Consider the following 18010-nt stretch of genomic DNA (forward strand, 5'->3'; position numbering starts at 1 on the left):
GATTCAATTGGAAATTCCATTAACATTGAAACCAGATTGAGACAAAAAAAAAAAAAAAAGATGGTAGGAAACTCAATGGAGAACCTCTATAGAGTTGGGGGGGCTTGTTTGAATTTTTTACATGTAGATATTAGAGTGCCACGTGCCCGCAGAGGGTTAAATTGTCTTAGAAAAACCGCAGCGAGAGAGCGCGGAGAGAATATTATTATGATCCAAAAACTTCCAGACTTTACAGTAGAGGACAAAACTCTTCGGTTTGGAGTGTTTTTGGGTCCATGAAAAGCCTCCCTTGGTATTTTTTTTATTTATTTTTTAGGTTATTTTCCTCTGAGGTCATACCTTTTGTTTCTTCATGAGCTCTTGTTTCTCTATGTTACACTAGTTTATAAATGCTATCATAATTGTCAAAATTATGTGTTTCAACTAAATTTATTTTATTTTGTTTAGAATTATATTATTTTATTGTGATGTCCAAAATAATTTTAAAAAATAAAAAATATTATTTTGATGCATTTCAAAACAAAAAATATTTTAAAAAGTAATCACTATCACACTCTCAAACACCGTTTAAATCTAACTCGACTTAGGATCTAGTTTAAAACTCAATTAACATAATCAATAGTTAATCTAGATTCTAGATTAATATAAATGATATCGTTTCAATAATTAAATAAAATGATATTATCTTAAAACAAATTAAAAAAAGTCAAACAAGGTTTTTACATTATTGTAATTTACTCCACCAGGTCAACCGAGTTTAATTGAGTTAATTTCTATCAAGTTTAATTTAAAATCTAACTTGAACTAGATACTAATTTTATGAGTGATTAAATTATCTTGGCAAACTGTGCTAAATTTAACAATACTAGTATTTATAACCAATTAATGAAAGAGAAAAAATTTTCAAAATAAAGGAGTTTTCTAGCAATATTAGTGGAATTTACATGACTTTCTATTTAATATAGATTATAAGAAAATCTTTTAAATTTAAACTCATTTATATTAAAACATGCATAGTAATTATTAATCATTTTTCTTTAAAAATCTGTGTTTCATAACACTTTAAAAAATTATATATACAATTACTTATCCTGAAATTGATGATATGTAAGATGTTACTCGTGTATGAAATTATTTTATTAGACAAGTGAATGGTATTCATGGAATGCACATCAAAATTATTTTTTTCTCTTTAATTAAAAAGTATATTATTCATGTTAAAATCATTAAATTCATCATAAACCAAAAAGTGCCACTTGTCTTATAGAAGCAAATGAGTGGGATTTACCATGATAATCACATGAGGTCTCCCCCAGGTAACTGATTTCCATATACTAAAAAAAACTAAAAATTGGACCACTTAATCAACACTTTAGTTTTAATTTTGGACATTTTAAGGTGTTTGAGTTCTCTCTCCCCTTTCTCTCTCTAAACGTGAATGCATAATAATATTTTTATCTGAAATCAACAACAGCAACAAAAATTCCTTTCTTTGATATCACTTCACTGTTTCTTGGATCACAAAGTAAGTCCCTTTTGTTGCTTTCATTTTCTTTACTTCACTTTGTTGATATATAACACAAAAAATGAAAAACCCCTGCTTTTATAGCACTTCTCATTTCAAAGTAGTTGTTTTTCACTTGCATTTGTGGGATTTTTTCTTGTTTCTTTGTCTGGTTTAAGAGGACTTTGATTTCATACTTTATGTAAATATTTCAAAGATTGTTTTTTTTTTCGAGAATTGGATTATGTTTCATGCAAAAGTTTTAAACCTAGTAATCCGGGGTTATTGAAAAGTTGTGATTATGTGGATTATTTTGTTATTTGGGATTTGGGTTTTAAGGTTTTTGGTCAATGAAGGCTAAAGCTTTGAGCTTTTGCATTTGCATGTAAAAGATTATAGCTCTATAACTCTCTGTTTGTATGTTGTTTCACTTGGCTTTGATCACTTTATTGGTTTCAAAGTGCTGTGTTAGACACAGTGATACATATTTTGACTAGCTCATTTCAGTGCATTTTGGATTCTAGTGGGTTGGCTGCTCTAATTTATTTGGTAGGGTTTATGGGTTTTTAGTTTTTAACTATGGTAATGGTTTGAGGTGAATCTTGTTATTTTCTCCTCTAGTAGTAGTATGTGTTTTCCTAGCTCAATTTTTTTTTTTTAAAAAAATTGTTCTCCTAATCAAGGGATTTATACTGCATCTTTGTTTGTGGGGTTTTTTTGTATCTTGCTTATGTACTCAATTACTTTGATTTTGTTAACCATGCTGAATGGAGGTCATTGGTTTGGTTTTTTGAGATAATTATTTTTGGATGTTTTAGTTCTGGTCTTGCACAGTATAAATAAAAACCTTGAAACTCTATTCATAATTTCTTCAAATCAGAGTTTCTTTGGCAGTTTGGAGAGTGTAATCTGATAATCTTATGCTGTATTTCTAAATTGTTGACTCTGCTTTCCAGGTTCTGATTGTGGGGTGAGTTTGAAGATTGGATCAGTGTGGTTCATAGAAAAACTTAGGGTTTAGAGAGTTTTTTGTGTTAAGGGTTTTTAGTTTTAGATTTTGAATGTTTAGGTGAAGGTTGTTGAATGGGGACGCAGACAATGGGATCTCAAGGTGATGGCAGGAGTCATCATATGCAATCTCAGTTCCAGCCATTGGTGCGGCAAAACTCAATGTACAGTCTTACTCTTGACGAGGTTCAAAATCAGTTGGGTGACTTGGGGAAACCCCTAAGCAGCATGAATCTTGATGAACTTCTAAAAAACGTGTGGACAGTGGAGGCTGCACAGACTACGGCTTTGGAAGTGGAGGGTACACCATTCGCCAATCAAACTGCTCTGCAACGCCAGGCAAGCCTATCATTAACTAGTGCTCTGAGCAAGAAGACAGTTGATGAGGTTTGGAAAGACATCCAACAAAGCAAACGTGATGAGGAGATGAAGTCTAAGGAGCGGCAGCCTACTTTTGGAGAGATGACGTTGGAGGATTTCTTGGTAAAAGCAGGAGTTGTAGCTGAAGCATCCGTGGACAAGAAAGATGATGGTTCTGTTGTTTTGGTTGATACAAATGCAGCACAACAGTTTCTGCAACAAAGTCAATGGGTGCAATACCCACCACAACCACAGTATCAACATCCACAACAAAGCATGATGGGGGTTTATATGCCAGGCCAGCCTATGCCACAGCCACTTCAAATGGGTGCTGGTTCTATGATGGATGTTTCATACCCCGAAAACCTGGTGCCGTTACCTCCACCCTTGATGGGGACTTTATCAGATACACAGACACCAGCAAGAAAAAGAGGTGTGCCAAATATGTTTGAGAAAACAGTTGAGAGGAGGCAGAAGAGGATGATAAAGAACCGTGAATCTGCCGCCCGTTCACGGGCACGAAAGCAGGCTTACACAAACGAGCTGGAGAACAAAGTTTCTCGGCTGGAAGAGGAAAATGGAAGGCTGAGGAAACTAAGGGTGAGGATTTCTTTTCATTTACCCTTCCGATGCAACCTTTCTATTGGATATATTGATAACATGTGTGTCTGTTTTAGTTTCTTTTTCTCCTTCCTCCTCCACCTTGATTTGAATGAATGATGTTAATACTTGCTTTGTGATCAAGGATATGTTTGAGAGTGTGGTAGAAATTGTTTTTCATAGTGTTTTTTTATTTGAAAATACATCAAAATAATATTTTAAAAAAAAAATTATTTCTTACATCAGTACATTAAAATAATCCAAAAACACAATTAATTTGAAGCTAAAAAATTTTCAAAAGCTTGGTTGGATCGCAATGCCAAATAGGGGCCAAGACCAAAGGTTTAATTGAATCACAGACATGCAAATGGAACTTAAATCAGTTTGATAAATTTTAAATCAGTTATAAATTGTCGGATAGCTATATGTGATTGAGAAATGAAGTTCAATCTAACTAATTTCATGTTAGAGGCATGTAAGACATTTTGAAGATTCCCCCCTCGTAGGTTGTGATTGAGAAATGAAGATCAGTCTAACTAGTTTCATGTTAGAGGCATGTAAGACATTTTGAAGATTGCCCCCCCATAGGTGATCGGGAAAGAAAATTAGATGATGAGTATTAGTTACTTTCTAAAACTTTAGATTCAAGTAGAATAAAATAAAGGGATTCTTGATGAATGAGCTTCTTGTTTATGTTGATGTTGTTGTGGAGCAAAAGGTTATGCTTCGTTTTCTTGTGGTAATAATTATGTATTGTTGGCATCACTTTGTATGTACACAGTCACTTCATTGAGTACAAGAATATCATCTCTTGTCGCTGGATGTGAGACATTTGTTGGTTGAAAACATTTTCCTCTTTTTCTTATCGTTAATTACTTTTTTGATTTGTTGTCCTTTAATTTGCAGGAGCTTGAGAATATGTTGCCATGTATCCCTCTCCCTGAACCCAAGTATCAGCTTCGCAGAACGACATCAGCCCCATTCTAGCAAATGAAACGACAGTGTTGAAGTTTTGTAGATACAATGCATTTCTGGTTTGAGCTCATAATTTACTCTTTGACCTCTTAAGAAGCAGCTGTTTGTCACGGTTACTGCTGTGAGTTTGCTTCCCATCATCGTGAGTTTTCTCTTGTATCTATTCTGTGAAAAGTTAGCTAGAAATTTCCATTTGTAATTTTCATTGTCCGAGTGTCCTAAGATTTTTTAAAAGAATGGAAAATATATTTTTCTAGCTTCTTTCAGCCTGACATGCCCCGCTTCATCTTTTGAGTTTTGGTACACTATTGTCAAGTATTCCTAACATTATCAAGTGTTTTATGGTGAGAGCGAGGGACAGTGCTTATTCCTGCAGAAGAGCAGAAGATTGTGCTTGTATATATTGTTTATCACAACCATGCAATCTGGCAGTAAAAAAATGACACAAACCAGCAAATGCACTGCACACTTTGAGAAAACCTGCAGCAGGGTGCAAGGGGGCAGGTTTCAGTGGTTTTTGTGCTGGATCAGATAGTTGTCGTATAAATACGCAATGTCTAGTGCCTATGATTGTAACTAAATTTACCCGTCTGAATCAATCCCTGTTGCCTAAAATGCTACGTTAACTTAAGTGAAAAATGGTTGACAATTGGATGCCGATTGCATATCCAACGGTGTATTGCTTTTGACCACCAGCTATTGTTTAACCACTGTGTTGTTGCTTACTTTTAAGGAAACTTCCTAGCAAGTCAATTGGCATCGTAACTAGTAACGCAGGTCAGATTCTACCAAATCTCAATGCCAAAAGTCCCAATATTCCGATGATGAATAAATAAATAAACAATGGCGACCATCATACCATATGCAGTAGAAGGCATAATCAATCAAGAGGAAGCATATTATGATATGGTAATTCTGAATACTAGATTCTCAAATCCAATAACTCAAACCACTTCAACACAAGTAGAAAACCAGGGGCAGCAGCATCATGTAGTGGGGAAATTCTGTAGTCAGCTTCAGGTTCCTCTAGGTCAGCATAGATCGCACCATATTCACCTTCTAGCAATGCAGTCACACAATTTAAGGCTTTGCTGTAACAAAGACGAAATGTAGCAAAATCGCAATATCGCAAGTAAGAGTTTTATCGAACTAAATGCTTAACCCTCGAGGGCCGAGCCGTAGTCCAAGTGACAAGTGTGTTTAGTCTCACGTCATCACCCATGGCTCGAATCCTAGTCGAGGAACCTAGCCTTGTTGCACTTCTCAACTGAATTTGTCATTGCGAGAGTTGAAGAAGAAGCAAAATTGGAGTAAAGATTTATGGAATTCTGATTGGTCTCATCAGCTATCTGCTTGGAGGCAGTTCTCACTCTCACAGATTCATCACACCTTGCTTGACTATAGCAGCGAAAAAAAGAAAAAGAAAAAGAGGACTGACCACTGTGGATTATTGGTTGCCAATCCCAAGGCTGGAGATTTCATGTCCATACTAACAGTTAAGTCGAATGCAGCATGCATGTAAAAACAGCTCAAAATGAAACCCAATCCGGATCAAATTTTAGGTTACTAGTTCGACCTCCTGGATTTGATTTATCGTAAATAAGAACCGAGAGAAGGGTCTTTACGAATTACAAACTTGAACAATCTTTTCCCACCATACATAATCATCAAGGCCGGGCTCCAAGAAACACCACAGGCCAAGTAGTAAACTACCTCATAGCTTGCATAACATAATCATGCAGCAGCATCACAGTCAGTTTTTAATTTGTTTTTTCTACTACTATTTTACTGAAGGCAACTGTTGGGCTGGATGACACCTGAAGTTGTTCCATCAGCATTGTTACAAGATGCGCCAGCTGGTTGATTCTTGTAAGTGAGCTTCACATCCTCCATTTTGATCCCAGTGCATGGGAACTTTTTACTGCAGTCAAATCTCACTGCAACCTGTGTTGCTGATGTTCCCTGTATGTCTTGGTAAATCACATCACTAATCTTAACCCCAGAAGCCTGTTCAAAACAAATCATAAAGCACATTTTAGCAAATAAAAGTAGTCCATGTTAACCAGACTAGACCCAAATTATCTCAATTACAAGAATAAACACATAGGGTCAACCTGCCTGGCCAGGGCAATTTATGTTGTCAGGGCAGTAGTTCTGGTCAATAACAATGGGATTCTGAACATTGTTCATGGCAGCGTGCTGGAAAAGTACATTCCTAACAAAACCATTGCTAGGCCTCCCCCAAGACTTGATCCTCAACCCATTTTGAGTGCCAATAAATGTAATCGTTTTAGCAGTCACATTTTGCACTCCAGGTTCATTAAGGTCCTTGCCCAAACTTCCAATGCTGCAGGAAGAAACCACACATTTAAGCCCCAACATCATATAGCACCATCACATATTAACAGCACTGTATATAATTAATTAATGATTTAATCTCATTACCTGATTCCGTGTCCAGGGCCACACACAACATTTTCAATCCACAAGTTAGTCGTGCCGGCACCGATTGAGACACAATCGTCGCCGGTTCCAATCTTGGAGCTCAAGATTGTGATGTTGCTCGATAATTGAACATGAATGCCGTCTGTGTTTGGACTGTTCCCGGAAGCCGTAACCCTAACCCCTTGAATCTTCACGCTGTTGCAACCATTGATAACAATGTGGACCATTTGGCTATTCAATGAAGTTAATCCACTGATCACTATGTTGTTTGAATTGGAAAAGCCTAGCGTCTGCACATGCACACAAATGAACTTCAATTGGAATAGACATTAATTAACGCATTTAATTATATCTGCTTGAAACATAATGAAGGCTCTAATTAACTATAATATTTGACTTTGATGCTCTTAATTAATTCTTGCGATAATTAGGGCTTAAGTGAATGATCAAGGCAGCAATATGGTGTAGCTTTTCTTGAAAAAAATTAAAGAGTGGTCACAATGGTGAACGTCATACCGTGGCACCACTCGGGCAGTTCTTGCCAGATTGCTTGCAATCCCACAAACCAGAGCCATGTCCATCAAGAACCCCACCAGAAACCGTAACACCATCAACATTCTGAAAGAAAATCCAGTTTCCAGCATTACCAATAATCCGATAATCGGTCGGAGCTAGAAGTGTGCCATCTATACGGACAACGATCGCTTTGTTCTTGCATGGACCCTTAAACTCTACATTTTGTAGAAAGAACCTGCCTGGCGGGACATAAATGGTAGATGGGCTAATGGAGCTACATGCTTGTGCCCAAGCAGCAAGAAAGGCTTTGGTCGAGTCAGTACTTCCATCTGGCTTCGCCCCATAACTTAGGACATTGTGTTGTTCTGCAATTGCTAAATATATATGAGGTAAAGACCATGACAAGAAGGGCAAGAAGAACACAAGAGCTTAAAGTATGTGCCATCTTCTGCTTGATAAAAGGACCGTTTCACTTGTTCAAGTTCAGAGATAGATGAGAAAGAGTTGGAGGATCTTGAAAATGGTGGTAATGGTGATGGAGGTGAAGGGACGGTTTGAGGGTGCATTTATAGGGTTAAATTGGATTGCAAGAACAAAAAGCAAAGCTTGCTGCGCCGAAATTCGAGACGGGGATCGGTTTGGCTTTTTCATGATGCATGATCCTTCTGTACTTGAAAATTTCTGTACTGAAATGACCTTGCTTGCAGCTTCGATGGCTTGCATTTATGGAAAGCGCCTCCATGGATTATGTTATCCAATTAGATTAATTGATTGATTGATTGATTTTAAGTAAAAGTATTCACATTGAATCTTCGTAATACATGATCCATGTTAATTACATCTATACTTTATATAGAATGTATGTTATACTTTTTGTCATACATTTTTTCCTCAATAAATGATGAAGACAAGTATATATGTCTTGCTATGTATTCTCCAAACTGTTTTCTTCATTTATTAGCTTCAATTCTAAATTCTTCCTTAGAGTAATATTATTCAATGTTATTAAACCTAGTCTAGCTAGATAAATAAATTATAAACTTAATTGAGATAATGTTTTAAAAATAAATTAGCAAGAATTCACATAAATAACTTTACAGGTTAATATTGACATAGTTAAAACTCAATTTAACCCTTTTTTTTTTAAAGAAAATCTTAATTTAAATTAACTTAAATCTAATCGGATTAATTTCTTTGATCTTGTGATTTGAATCTTAAATCAGACTAGGTTTAATAACTTTGGTGTTTTTACAAGAAATTTCTTTGCAATCTTTCCTAATTCTCAATCGTATATATTAATTTGGATTTTGAATAAGGTATACTTAGAATTACGTTTGCATACATTCATTTCATGAGGTTATAGCATTTCTTGTATACATTTATATTATGAACAAAGTAATTTACGTGCTAAGGTTGCTTGGAGTGGAAGCTAGTTTGATTTCAAAGGTTGGTTAAAATCAAGAAGCAGAAATTAAGGGCTTCACCCTAAACGTGAGAAGCAAATTAAATTAACATCAAGAGCCATGGCCGCCGCCGCCCCCTTAGCTGTTTGGTGGACTATGTTATGTTACGACCAGCCATCTCTTTGCTTCAAGAGCACCGGACGATCAACGCCACCTCAAGTAAAGATGCACATGAAATCATCATCTTGTGTTTTTGGAAATATCAATATATTACATGAACTATCTGCTACACGATCGTGTTATTATATTAACTGTTGCAGGCACTTGATATATACTCTAATCTCAACTTTTATAAGCAGGCAAAGAAGAATGCAAATTAATTATGTCTACACGTAATCTCGAGGTTCTAGCTCAATTAGTCAGGTATCGAGTTTATTCTCTAGAAATCAACAATTCGAGTTTTATGAATCTTAAAATTATTGAAAATTTACATAGTTGTTAATTTTAGAATCTCGGAGGATTAGTCGAGATTGCGCGTAGGCCGGCTTAGACAATCACGGTTACAAAAACAAAAACAAAAAAGCCTGCGTGCGTCTGGGTCATTTTTCTAGCGTGGGCTTTGAGCCCTAATAGGAGTCACTGTAGCTAACCCCAAATCCATCTTGGTAGTAATTTTGCTCGTATTCTAAAACGTTAAAATGACCATCTTTTTACCGCAATATGCAAGGGAAAAACAATGTTTCCGGGAGGGAAAAAAAAACTGGAACTCCTTATTTGATCCTTGGATTGACCTGGAAAGAAAATATGGGTTGTTAGTTTGTTGAATCAATAAATAAGTTATGGAATCAATATTTTTATATTTTTATTAAAATAATATTATTTTTATCTTATTTTTAATAATATATTAATCATGTTGAATTGAAATTAAATCACTGAAAGATTTAAATAAATCAATTAGATTTAACTAGATGCATACATAATCTTTTTTAATTAAAAACTCAACTCAAGTTAAATTTTAGATTTTGAGTTTTTCAAATTAATTCATTAATTGAAAGATCATTTGCTTTGCAGTACAACCACGGTTTTGAAGATTTTAAATTTTTTTAGTTTAAGATAATAATGTAAAAAATTTATATATATTTAAGAAAAACATTTTAGAAAGGATAGTCCCAAATAAGCTATAAGTCTCGTTTAACAAGTAGAGTCCCTGTGTTGCTGATAAATTAAGTAATACTTTAAAATGGGTGGAGAAAATAATGTAGCTTTTTTTATTTGTATTTTTTGTTTTGTTTTTTTTTTTTTACATGTTTTTTTTTCTCTTTTCCTTTAGATTGTCTTCTTCTTCTTCTTTTAATTTTTCCCCACATTTTTTTCCTTTTTTTTGGGTTTTACATGTTTTTGTTTTTTTTTCCAAGATTGTCTTTTTTTATTATTATTATTATTCTGTTTTATCTTTGTGTATTTTTTTAAAATTATCTTTGTCTTTTTTTTTTTAATATTGAACTAGTTGAAAATTTAGTAATGTAGTTTTTTTCTTAAAAATATTATGGATTGCTATAATGTTTTCCTACTTAGATTTTTTTCTTTCTTCTTATGATTTTTTTTTTTATTTTTTATTTCAAAATGATCTTTATCAATTTAATTTTTTTATATTGAGGTTGTTGAGAATTTTTCTTCATATTTTTTTTTTAAAAAAAACATTGTGCATTACTATAATATTTTCTCACATAGTTTTTGTTTTGCTACAGTGTTTCCCCACATGTTTTTTTTTAAAATTATCTTTGTCGATTTTTTTTAATATTGAGTTGGTTGAGAATTTACCTTTAACTTTCCCCACATGTTTTGTTTTTTTCTTTTAAAAAAAAATGGTCTTCTTCTTTTTCTTTTTTTTTCATTTTTTGTGTTGTTTTTTGGAATTTTTTTTGTCAATTTTATTTTTTTAATATTGAGCTGATTGAGAATTTAACTTTGTAGTTTTTTTCTTTAAAACACTGTGAATTGCTATAGTGTTTCCTCACATGGTTTTTTTTTTATGTTTTCTTTCTAGAATTGTCTATGTTGATTTTTTTTTTCATATTAAGCTGATTGAGAATTTAGTTTTGTAATTTTTTTCTTTAAAACATTATAGATTGTTACAATGTTTCCCCACATGATTTTTTTTGTTATGATTTTTTTTAAAATTATCTTTATCGATCTTGTTATTTTTAATATTGAGTTTGTTGAAAATTAAAACTATAGATTTCCTCATGAAATGTTATAGATTACTACAGTGTTTCCTTGCATGATTTTTTTTTCTTGTTATGATTTTTTTAAAATTATATTTGTTAATTTTATTTTTTTTAATATTAATATGATTGAGAATTTAGTTTTATAATTTTATTTTTTTGAAAATATTATGAATTGTAATAATTTTTTTTATTTTTTTTATAATTATTTCCAAAAACTCATAAAAATACACAACAGCTCCAAGATCGCGGCATGGCACAAGGCATGTATTAGTGTCCTGAAATGAGATGAACTACAAGCTTTACGTGCAAAAAGGCCAGGTGGGGCACCGAGAGGGCTAGATAGTGCCACGCATGGCTCAGATAAAAACAAGGTGAAGCAGGGAACTTCAAAACCAGACATTAAACAATACCCAAATTTCAATTAAGTCATTGATTAGTTTTCCTGTCTCGACTAAGCTCCCATGTCTTAAAAAATTCTTAATCAAGTCCCCCCCTCCACCTAGACTCTTCACAAGCTCTTAATTAGAACAGAATCCATCTACAGATACCTCGACGATGGCATTCAATTGGGGGTTTTATGAATCTTCGGGTACCTGATCGAGACAAAAAAGGACGTTGGAAACTCGATTGAAGATCTCTATATAGTTGAGGGACTTAAATGAAATTGTCCAGGCAAATATATGAGTGCCACGCGCCCACAGAGGGTAAATTGTTAGAAAATCCGCAGAGAAAAGGAAAGAATATTAACATGATCCAACGAGTTGCAGAGTATGCAGTAGAGGACAAATCTCTCTTTAGCTTGGAGGGTTTTCTGGGTCCATGGAAAGCCTGCCGTGGCCAAATCTTGACCTTTTGGGTTATGTTCTTGTGAGGTCACTCCTTTTGCTTCTTCATGAGCTCTTCTTTTACCATGTCAATGCTATCGTATTTGCAGACAATTGCAAAGACTGCAGAGTCCTGGCTTTTTGCTGCATTTTTCATCGGCTTTGTTAATGGAATTCACATGGAGTGAATCTTTATATTCTTAAAAAAAATATATATATAAGGATATATTCCTGTTCTTTTCTTTTCTTTTGTCCTGAAATAGTAGCAAGAAATTATATAGTAAATATGATAAACTATAATTCTTTAAATATACATGAGTTTTATAGTATTTTTAAGAAACCATATAATCACCATTTTTTAAAATTTACATCCAAAGTCAGTGAATCATATATATATGTGTGTGTGTGTGTATTTTAGTTTGAGAATAAAATAGTAATTTTTTTTTAAAAAAAATTATTTAAAAACATAATATTTATGTCAAAACTAAGTGACAATATAGACTTAAATAGAGTTATATTGAATCACTAAGAATTAATATAAATACAACCGGTTACATCAAATTTTTCATATGATTTTTAAGGAATTATAAGAATATTAGTATTGACCCGAGTTAATTAAATCATGTCCTAGTCTATTGGGTTAATAATTTAACCCATAGTTTTTATTAAATCACCCAAATTTTTAATTTTTTTTTAAATTCAGATGATACAGCCACCCCTGAATTTGTTAGGTTCTAGATGGACCCGCTCCGAGACTGGTCTGGATTTTGCAGCTATAGATAAAAGGTAAACAATGGGCCAATGGGGCCTGCAAAATCGAAACCAATTAAATAATAATAAACTAAAAAAGTGCCATGTGGCTCGTTGAAGCGAATAAGTGGGGTTTCACAGATTACCATATAAGCCCTCCCCCATGATACCATTTTCCTTGATATTTTTTTTAAAAACAAAAATCAACACCTTAGTTTTATTTTTGACATTTGTAGATTTAGAGTTCTCTCTCTCTAAATGTAAAAGCAAAATAAACAGCTGATTTTCACCTGAATCATCAACAGCAACGCAAAAAAATCACTTCTCTTCTGTCACTCCACTCTCTCTTGGATCACAAAAGTACGTACTTTTTTTTTTATTTTTTTTTCATTCTCTTAACTTCACTTTATTGATGTATGACACAAAAATGAAAAACCCCTTCTCTTATAGCACTTCCAATTTGGAAGTTGTTATTTTTTACATTTACATTTGTGTGATTTTTTCTGCCTTTTGAGTTTGTTTTAAGAGGGATTTTGATTTTATGTAAATATCTGCAAGATTGTTTTTTTTCTTTTTTTGTTAGAATTGATTTGAGTTTCATGCAAAAACTCCAGACTTTTTAATCCGGGATTATTGAAATGTTGAGATTATGTGGATTAATTTTTGATTTAGGTTTCAAGGTTTTTGGTCAATCAAGGCTAAAGCTTTGAGATTTTGCATTTGCATGTATAAGATTATAGCTTTAATTCTCCCTGTTTGTATGTTGTTTCACTTTGTTTCGATCAGTATATTGGTCTCAAAGCGTACAGTTATACATATTTTGTCTAGCTCATTTCAGTCCATTTTGGATTCTACTGGATTGGCTGCTCTAATTTATTTGGCAGGTTTTTATTTTGTTTTTAATTACGGTAATGGTTTCAGGTGAATCTTCTTCTATTTTTTTCTCTTCCAATAGTAGTCTGTGTTTTCTTGTTCTGTTTTTTTCTTAAGGTTTTGTTCTCATAATCAAGGGATTTAAGCTGCATATTTGTTTGTTGGCCATTTCTGTAACTTGTTCTTTTATTTTGTTAACTATGCTGAATGAAGGTTATTGTCTTAGGTTTTCGTGAAAATTAATCTTGGATATTTTATTTCTGGTCTTGCATGGTATAGACTATTCTTAATTTCTTCAAATTAGAGTTTTTTTTGGCTGTCTGGGGAATGTAATCTAAAATCTGGTTCGGTAAAGGATTCATTTATAGGCTACATTTCTGAATTGGTAACTCGGTTTTTCAGGTCAGACTGTGGGGTGAGTTTGAAGATTGGATCACTGTGGTTTTTAGACAAGCTTGGGGTTATGTTAAGGGTTTTTAATTCTTAGATTTGGAATGTTTAAGTGAAGGTTGTTGAATGGGAATGCAGACAAAGGGATCTCAAGGTGATGGTAGTAGTCATTATAAACAATCTCAGCTCCAGCCATTGGCACGGCAGAACTCAATGTACAGTCTCACTCTCGATGAGGTTCAGAATCAGTTGGGTGACTTGGGGAAACCTCTCAGCAGCATGAATCTTGACGAACTTCTCAAAAACGTGTGGACTGTGGAGGCTACCCAGACTATGGGTTTGGAAGTGGAGGGCACACCATTTGCCAATCAAACTGCTTTGCAGCGTCAGGCAAGCTTATCGTTAACCAGTGATCTGAGTAAGAAGACAGTTGATGAGGTTTGGAAAGACATCCAACAAAGCAAAAATGACAGGGGGATAAAGTCTAGGGAGCGGCAGCCTACTTTTGGAGAGATGACTTTGGAGGATTTCTTGGTAAAAGCAGGAGTTGTAGATGAAGGATCCATGGACAAGAAAGATGGTGGTTCCATTGTTGGGGTTGATACAAATGCAGCACAACAGTTTCAACAACAAGGTCAATGGTTGCAATACCAATCACATCCACAGTATCAGCACCCACAACAAAGCATGATGGGGGTTTATATGCCAGGTCAGTCTACACTGCAGCCACTTCACATGGGGGCTGGTTCTATGATGGATGTTTCATACTCAGAGAACCAGGTTGCCTTACCTCCACCTCTGATGGGGACATTATCAGATACACAGGCACCAGCAAGGAAAAGAGGTGTGCCGGATATGATTGAGAAGACAGTTGAGAGGAGGCAGAAGAGGATGATAAAGAACCGAGAATCTGCTGCCCGTTCACGAGCGCGGAAGCAAGCATACACAAATGAGCTGGAGAATAAAATTTCTCGGCTGGAAGAGGAAAATGAAAGGCTGAGGAAACTAAGGGTGGGGTTTTCTTTTCAGTTATTCCTCGGGTTCAACTACCTTTCTATTGGATATATTGATAACATGTGCTGAACTGTCTGTTTTAGTTTAGTTTCCTTTCCTCCCACCTCCCTTGAATTTAAGGAATAAAGGATGTTTATACTTGCTTTGAGTATACGAATATCATCTTCTTGGTGTTTATTGGCCTATATGATGATGGTAAAACATGTCTATCTTGTCACTGAATACGAGACATTTGCGTATTAAGTACATTTCCCCTCATTCTTATTGTTAATTGCTAATGTGTATGTTATTTTTTATCTTATTTTGATCTGTTTTCCTCTAACTTGCAGGAGCTGGAGAATATGTTGCCATGTGTCCCTCTCCCTGAGCCCAAATATCAGCTTCGCAGGACAACATCAGCCCCATTCTAGCAAATGAAGTTTTGTAGATATGATGGATTTCTGGTTTGTGCTCATAATTTACTCCTTGATCCGTTTAGAAGCAGCTGCTTGTCACATTTACTGCTGTGAGTTTGCTTCTCATCATCATGAGTTTTTTTTCTTTGTATCTATTCTGTGAAAAGTTGAGTTAGAAATTTTCATATGTAATTTTCACTGTTGGAGTGTCCTGGGATTTTGCCCATGCTAGCTAGTTCTTTTTCGTATGGTCAATATATTTTTCTAGCTTCTTTCAGCCTGACATTCCCTCACTTCATATTTCGATTTTAGTACAATTGTCAAGTATAGATTACATCTTTCATTATGTGTTTTGTGCTGAGAGTGAGTTCTCTTTGTGCAAAAGAGACACTGGTTATTCCTACGGAGAAGCAAAAGATTGTGCTTGTATATATTGTTTGTCAACTGTGCAATCCGGCACTAGCAATCACGGAGATATACTAGCAAAATGAATTGCTCAGTTAGAGAAACCTGCAGGATGCAGCAGGGTGCAACTGGCCAGTCTAGGTAGCTAATTTGCACACAGCGATGCACAATGAGGGCTATTTAAAGGAATTAATTTATGATTTTCAGTAGTTCCTAACACATCACAAGGGAATGCACAAGCTCCCTCAGATAATTCACAAAAAAGAAAAAAAAAAAAAAAAGAAAAAAAAAAGCACATCATGTATTATTTAGTTAGTGCCCCTTATATATATATATATATATATATATATATATATATATATATATATAAAGAGTCTCTGAGAGTTTTAAAATGAATTTCTGCCCTTGCTATTTCTATTGTTTTCTTTTCTTTTCCGAGATAGTAATTAAAAGCTAATATCTGCAGATTACATGTCTGGTCTGAAGTATCCAGGCTAGTTCCAGCTTGTCGTAGGGTAACTTCTGTATTTCAAGGAGTGAAGACTCTTATCGTGGTAAAGATTTAATAACTAGGACCAGCTACGCGTTTCTCTTTTCTCAGCTTAAACTAAAGAAAGGAAGCCATTCTTTGCGGTTCTCTATTCCATTGTATATAGTTAACCATCGCAATTATATACAGTAATGATTGGAAAACAACTGCCTTTATTTCATGAGCGGTGCTTTGCCCCAACCAAAACATCACATGAAAAAACTAGACTGCTAAGAGCCATCTCTCCTTTAATCAGACAATAGTAACGTTTAAGGAATCGAATCATGGATTGTTAATGAATGGCTGAGCGAAACAAGGCGCAAAAGCCGGATCTTCAAACTCAAGAGCAGAGAAAACCTTCTCCCTTCACTTCAGTACGGGAAAGAGTTGCTCTTTCTGCTGGAGGTGCAGCCATTGACGGGCCTTAGCAATAAGATTAGGAATGGGCCTAAGCGCAGGAAGGGAGCAAGGAGAAGCAGCGGGGAGAAAGAAACCGTCTTTGAGGTAGAGGGGTAAGTTGCCGACAGTCTCGATCCTCAAAGGAACTGTGACTGGTCACGCCTACCATATCGAAAGTAAACCTGACCGCGAACTCCCACTTCCTTCAAAAAACTTTCTATTATATATTTCGCGTCACTAACCAGGTCGGGAGCCGCAGGTTGCGTGTAGACTCTCTTGGTTGACCGACAGAAGATGCGAAGTTCCTATCCTTTATCTAATACTAGAAGCCTTAACACCAATGATTGATAGTCTTGTCTTTTTTCCCAAAGGCTTTCGCGTCTATCTAAAATCAGAGTCAAATCTTGGTTTAGTTATTGAAGTAAGGAGCACCGGAAGCTATGATATCCGTAATTACATGCATCTCCTTTTTTGAAGTTTGAAGAAAGGGGCGTCCAGGACATCTTGTAAGTGAACTTAGCGTGACCAGACAAGGAAGGGTAAGCAAACTGGATTAAAAGATCCATGGTAGCAAGACAAAGTTGGTCAATCTCGTTAATAATTGGAAGAAAAGGTTCTTTGAAGTGATGCGAAGCAATGATTAACCCTAGATGGGGATCTTGATGTCTTGTTTGTTCAATCTTTTGATTCAATTACTGTTCAATAGTAAGAGTTCCGCTGTCCGTGGTGCTTCTAGAATGCAAGCTTATCCTTTCCTTGTCTCTTTTTTTATTTTTATTTTAGCGGGGAGGTTCGGGAAGGGAGCGAGGAACTTAAGCGTACCAGGTCCCCAGGGAAATCCGACTCTTCCAGGGGGGTGGGACTCGTCGGGTCGGCACTGAGAGAGGCTTCCTGCACAGGGGTGAGCTCTTGAGCAACTTGATTAGATGAAGATGTTGCTTCATCTAATCTGGCTCCCCAAGCAGGAGTCCCAGTGTTTGAGTTTTTCCTACTGTAACTTTAAGCGATCTGAAAGGATCATCTAAGATCTGCGGTAATTTGTTAACACACCAATCTATTGCCTCATTAACACACCAAAATCTTGCTCTCGGGGGAACTTCACGGGCTCATTTTCCTTCGCTATCGAGCCCCTGCAATTACAGGAAATACCTCATCGATACCTAAACCTAAAGTAAAGGAGCAATCCCTACTGGAATGAATCAGTGTCGGCGCCTAATCAGAAGAAGGGTCCCTGCTGGTGACGGAGGAGTAGTTAAATCCACGGTCTCAGGCAGCAACTCGTCTCAAACGGAAGGAGTTGTCTTGAAAGAGCCCAAACCAAAGGGCGATGGCCAACCAAAGCCCTTTCCCTTTTAGCCTAAGCCATCCTTCACCTTTTGTGGATGGAGTGCC

The 18010-nt window shown here is 35.3% G+C and overlaps 3 protein-coding genes across 3 annotated transcripts; 2 read left to right on the forward strand and 1 right to left on the reverse strand.

The window, feature by feature from the left end:
- The first annotated feature begins 1377 nt into the window (after positions 1 to 1377).
- Positions 1378 to 4713, forward strand: LOC118060159 (ABSCISIC ACID-INSENSITIVE 5-like protein 2). The gene is made up of 3 exons (XM_035073322.2): positions 1378 to 1525; positions 2461 to 3472; positions 4379 to 4713. Exons 2-3 carry the CDS (start codon positions 2588 to 2590, stop codon positions 4457 to 4459), a joined length of 966 nt encoding a protein of 321 aa, XP_034929213.1. The 5' UTR covers positions 1378 to 1525; positions 2461 to 2587; the 3' UTR covers positions 4460 to 4713.
- A 656-nt stretch (positions 4714 to 5369) lies between these two features.
- LOC118059811 (polygalacturonase-like) lies at positions 5370 to 7974 on the reverse strand. Its single transcript, XM_073411941.1, has 7 exons — positions 7851 to 7974; positions 7409 to 7773; positions 6893 to 7182; positions 6566 to 6794; positions 6237 to 6454; positions 5693 to 5845; positions 5370 to 5538 (listed from the first exon to the last, which is right to left on the reverse strand). Exons 1-7 carry the CDS (start codon positions 7972 to 7974, stop codon positions 5370 to 5372), a joined length of 1548 nt encoding a protein of 515 aa, XP_073268042.1.
- A 4836-nt stretch (positions 7975 to 12810) lies between these two features.
- On the forward strand, positions 12811 to 15562 carry LOC118060160 (ABSCISIC ACID-INSENSITIVE 5-like protein 2). Its single transcript, XM_035073324.2, has 3 exons — positions 12811 to 12973; positions 13889 to 14887; positions 15220 to 15562. Exons 2-3 carry the CDS (start codon positions 14003 to 14005, stop codon positions 15298 to 15300), a joined length of 966 nt encoding a protein of 321 aa, XP_034929215.1. The 5' UTR covers positions 12811 to 12973; positions 13889 to 14002; the 3' UTR covers positions 15301 to 15562.
- Positions 15563 to 18010: the final 2448 nt, after the last annotated feature.

The sequence above is a fragment of the Populus alba genome, chromosome 10 (genome assembly GCF_005239225.2).
Source record: "Populus alba chromosome 10, ASM523922v2, whole genome shotgun sequence".
Classification (NCBI taxonomy): domain Eukaryota; kingdom Viridiplantae; phylum Streptophyta; class Magnoliopsida; order Malpighiales; family Salicaceae; genus Populus; species Populus alba.

Bases quoted from the DNA above. Each gene is read 5' to 3' on its own strand.
- LOC118060159 (XM_035073322.2), top strand. From the start codon at position 2,588: ATGGGGACGCAGACAATGGGATCTCAAGGTGATGGCAGGAGTCATCAT. The intron at 3,473-4,378 runs GTGAGGATTTCT...TTTAATTTGCAG, and splicing joins GAAGGCTGAGGAAACTAAGG to GAGCTTGAGAATATGTTGCC.
- LOC118059811 (XM_073411941.1), bottom strand. From the start codon at position 7,974: ATGCACCCTCAAACCGTCCCTTCACCTCCATCACCATTACCACCATTT. The intron at 6,455-6,565 runs GCAGGTTGACCC...TGTTTTGAACAG, and splicing joins ACATAAATTGCCCTGGCCAG to GCTTCTGGGGTTAAGATTAG. The intron at 5,539-5,692 runs GTTCCTCGACTA...TCTTTGTTACAG, and splicing joins GAGAAGTGCAACAAGGCTAG to CAAAGCCTTAAATTGTGTGA.
- LOC118060160 (XM_035073324.2), top strand. From the start codon at position 14,003: ATGGGAATGCAGACAAAGGGATCTCAAGGTGATGGTAGTAGTCATTAT. The intron at 14,888-15,219 runs GTGGGGTTTTCT...TCTAACTTGCAG, and splicing joins AAAGGCTGAGGAAACTAAGG to GAGCTGGAGAATATGTTGCC.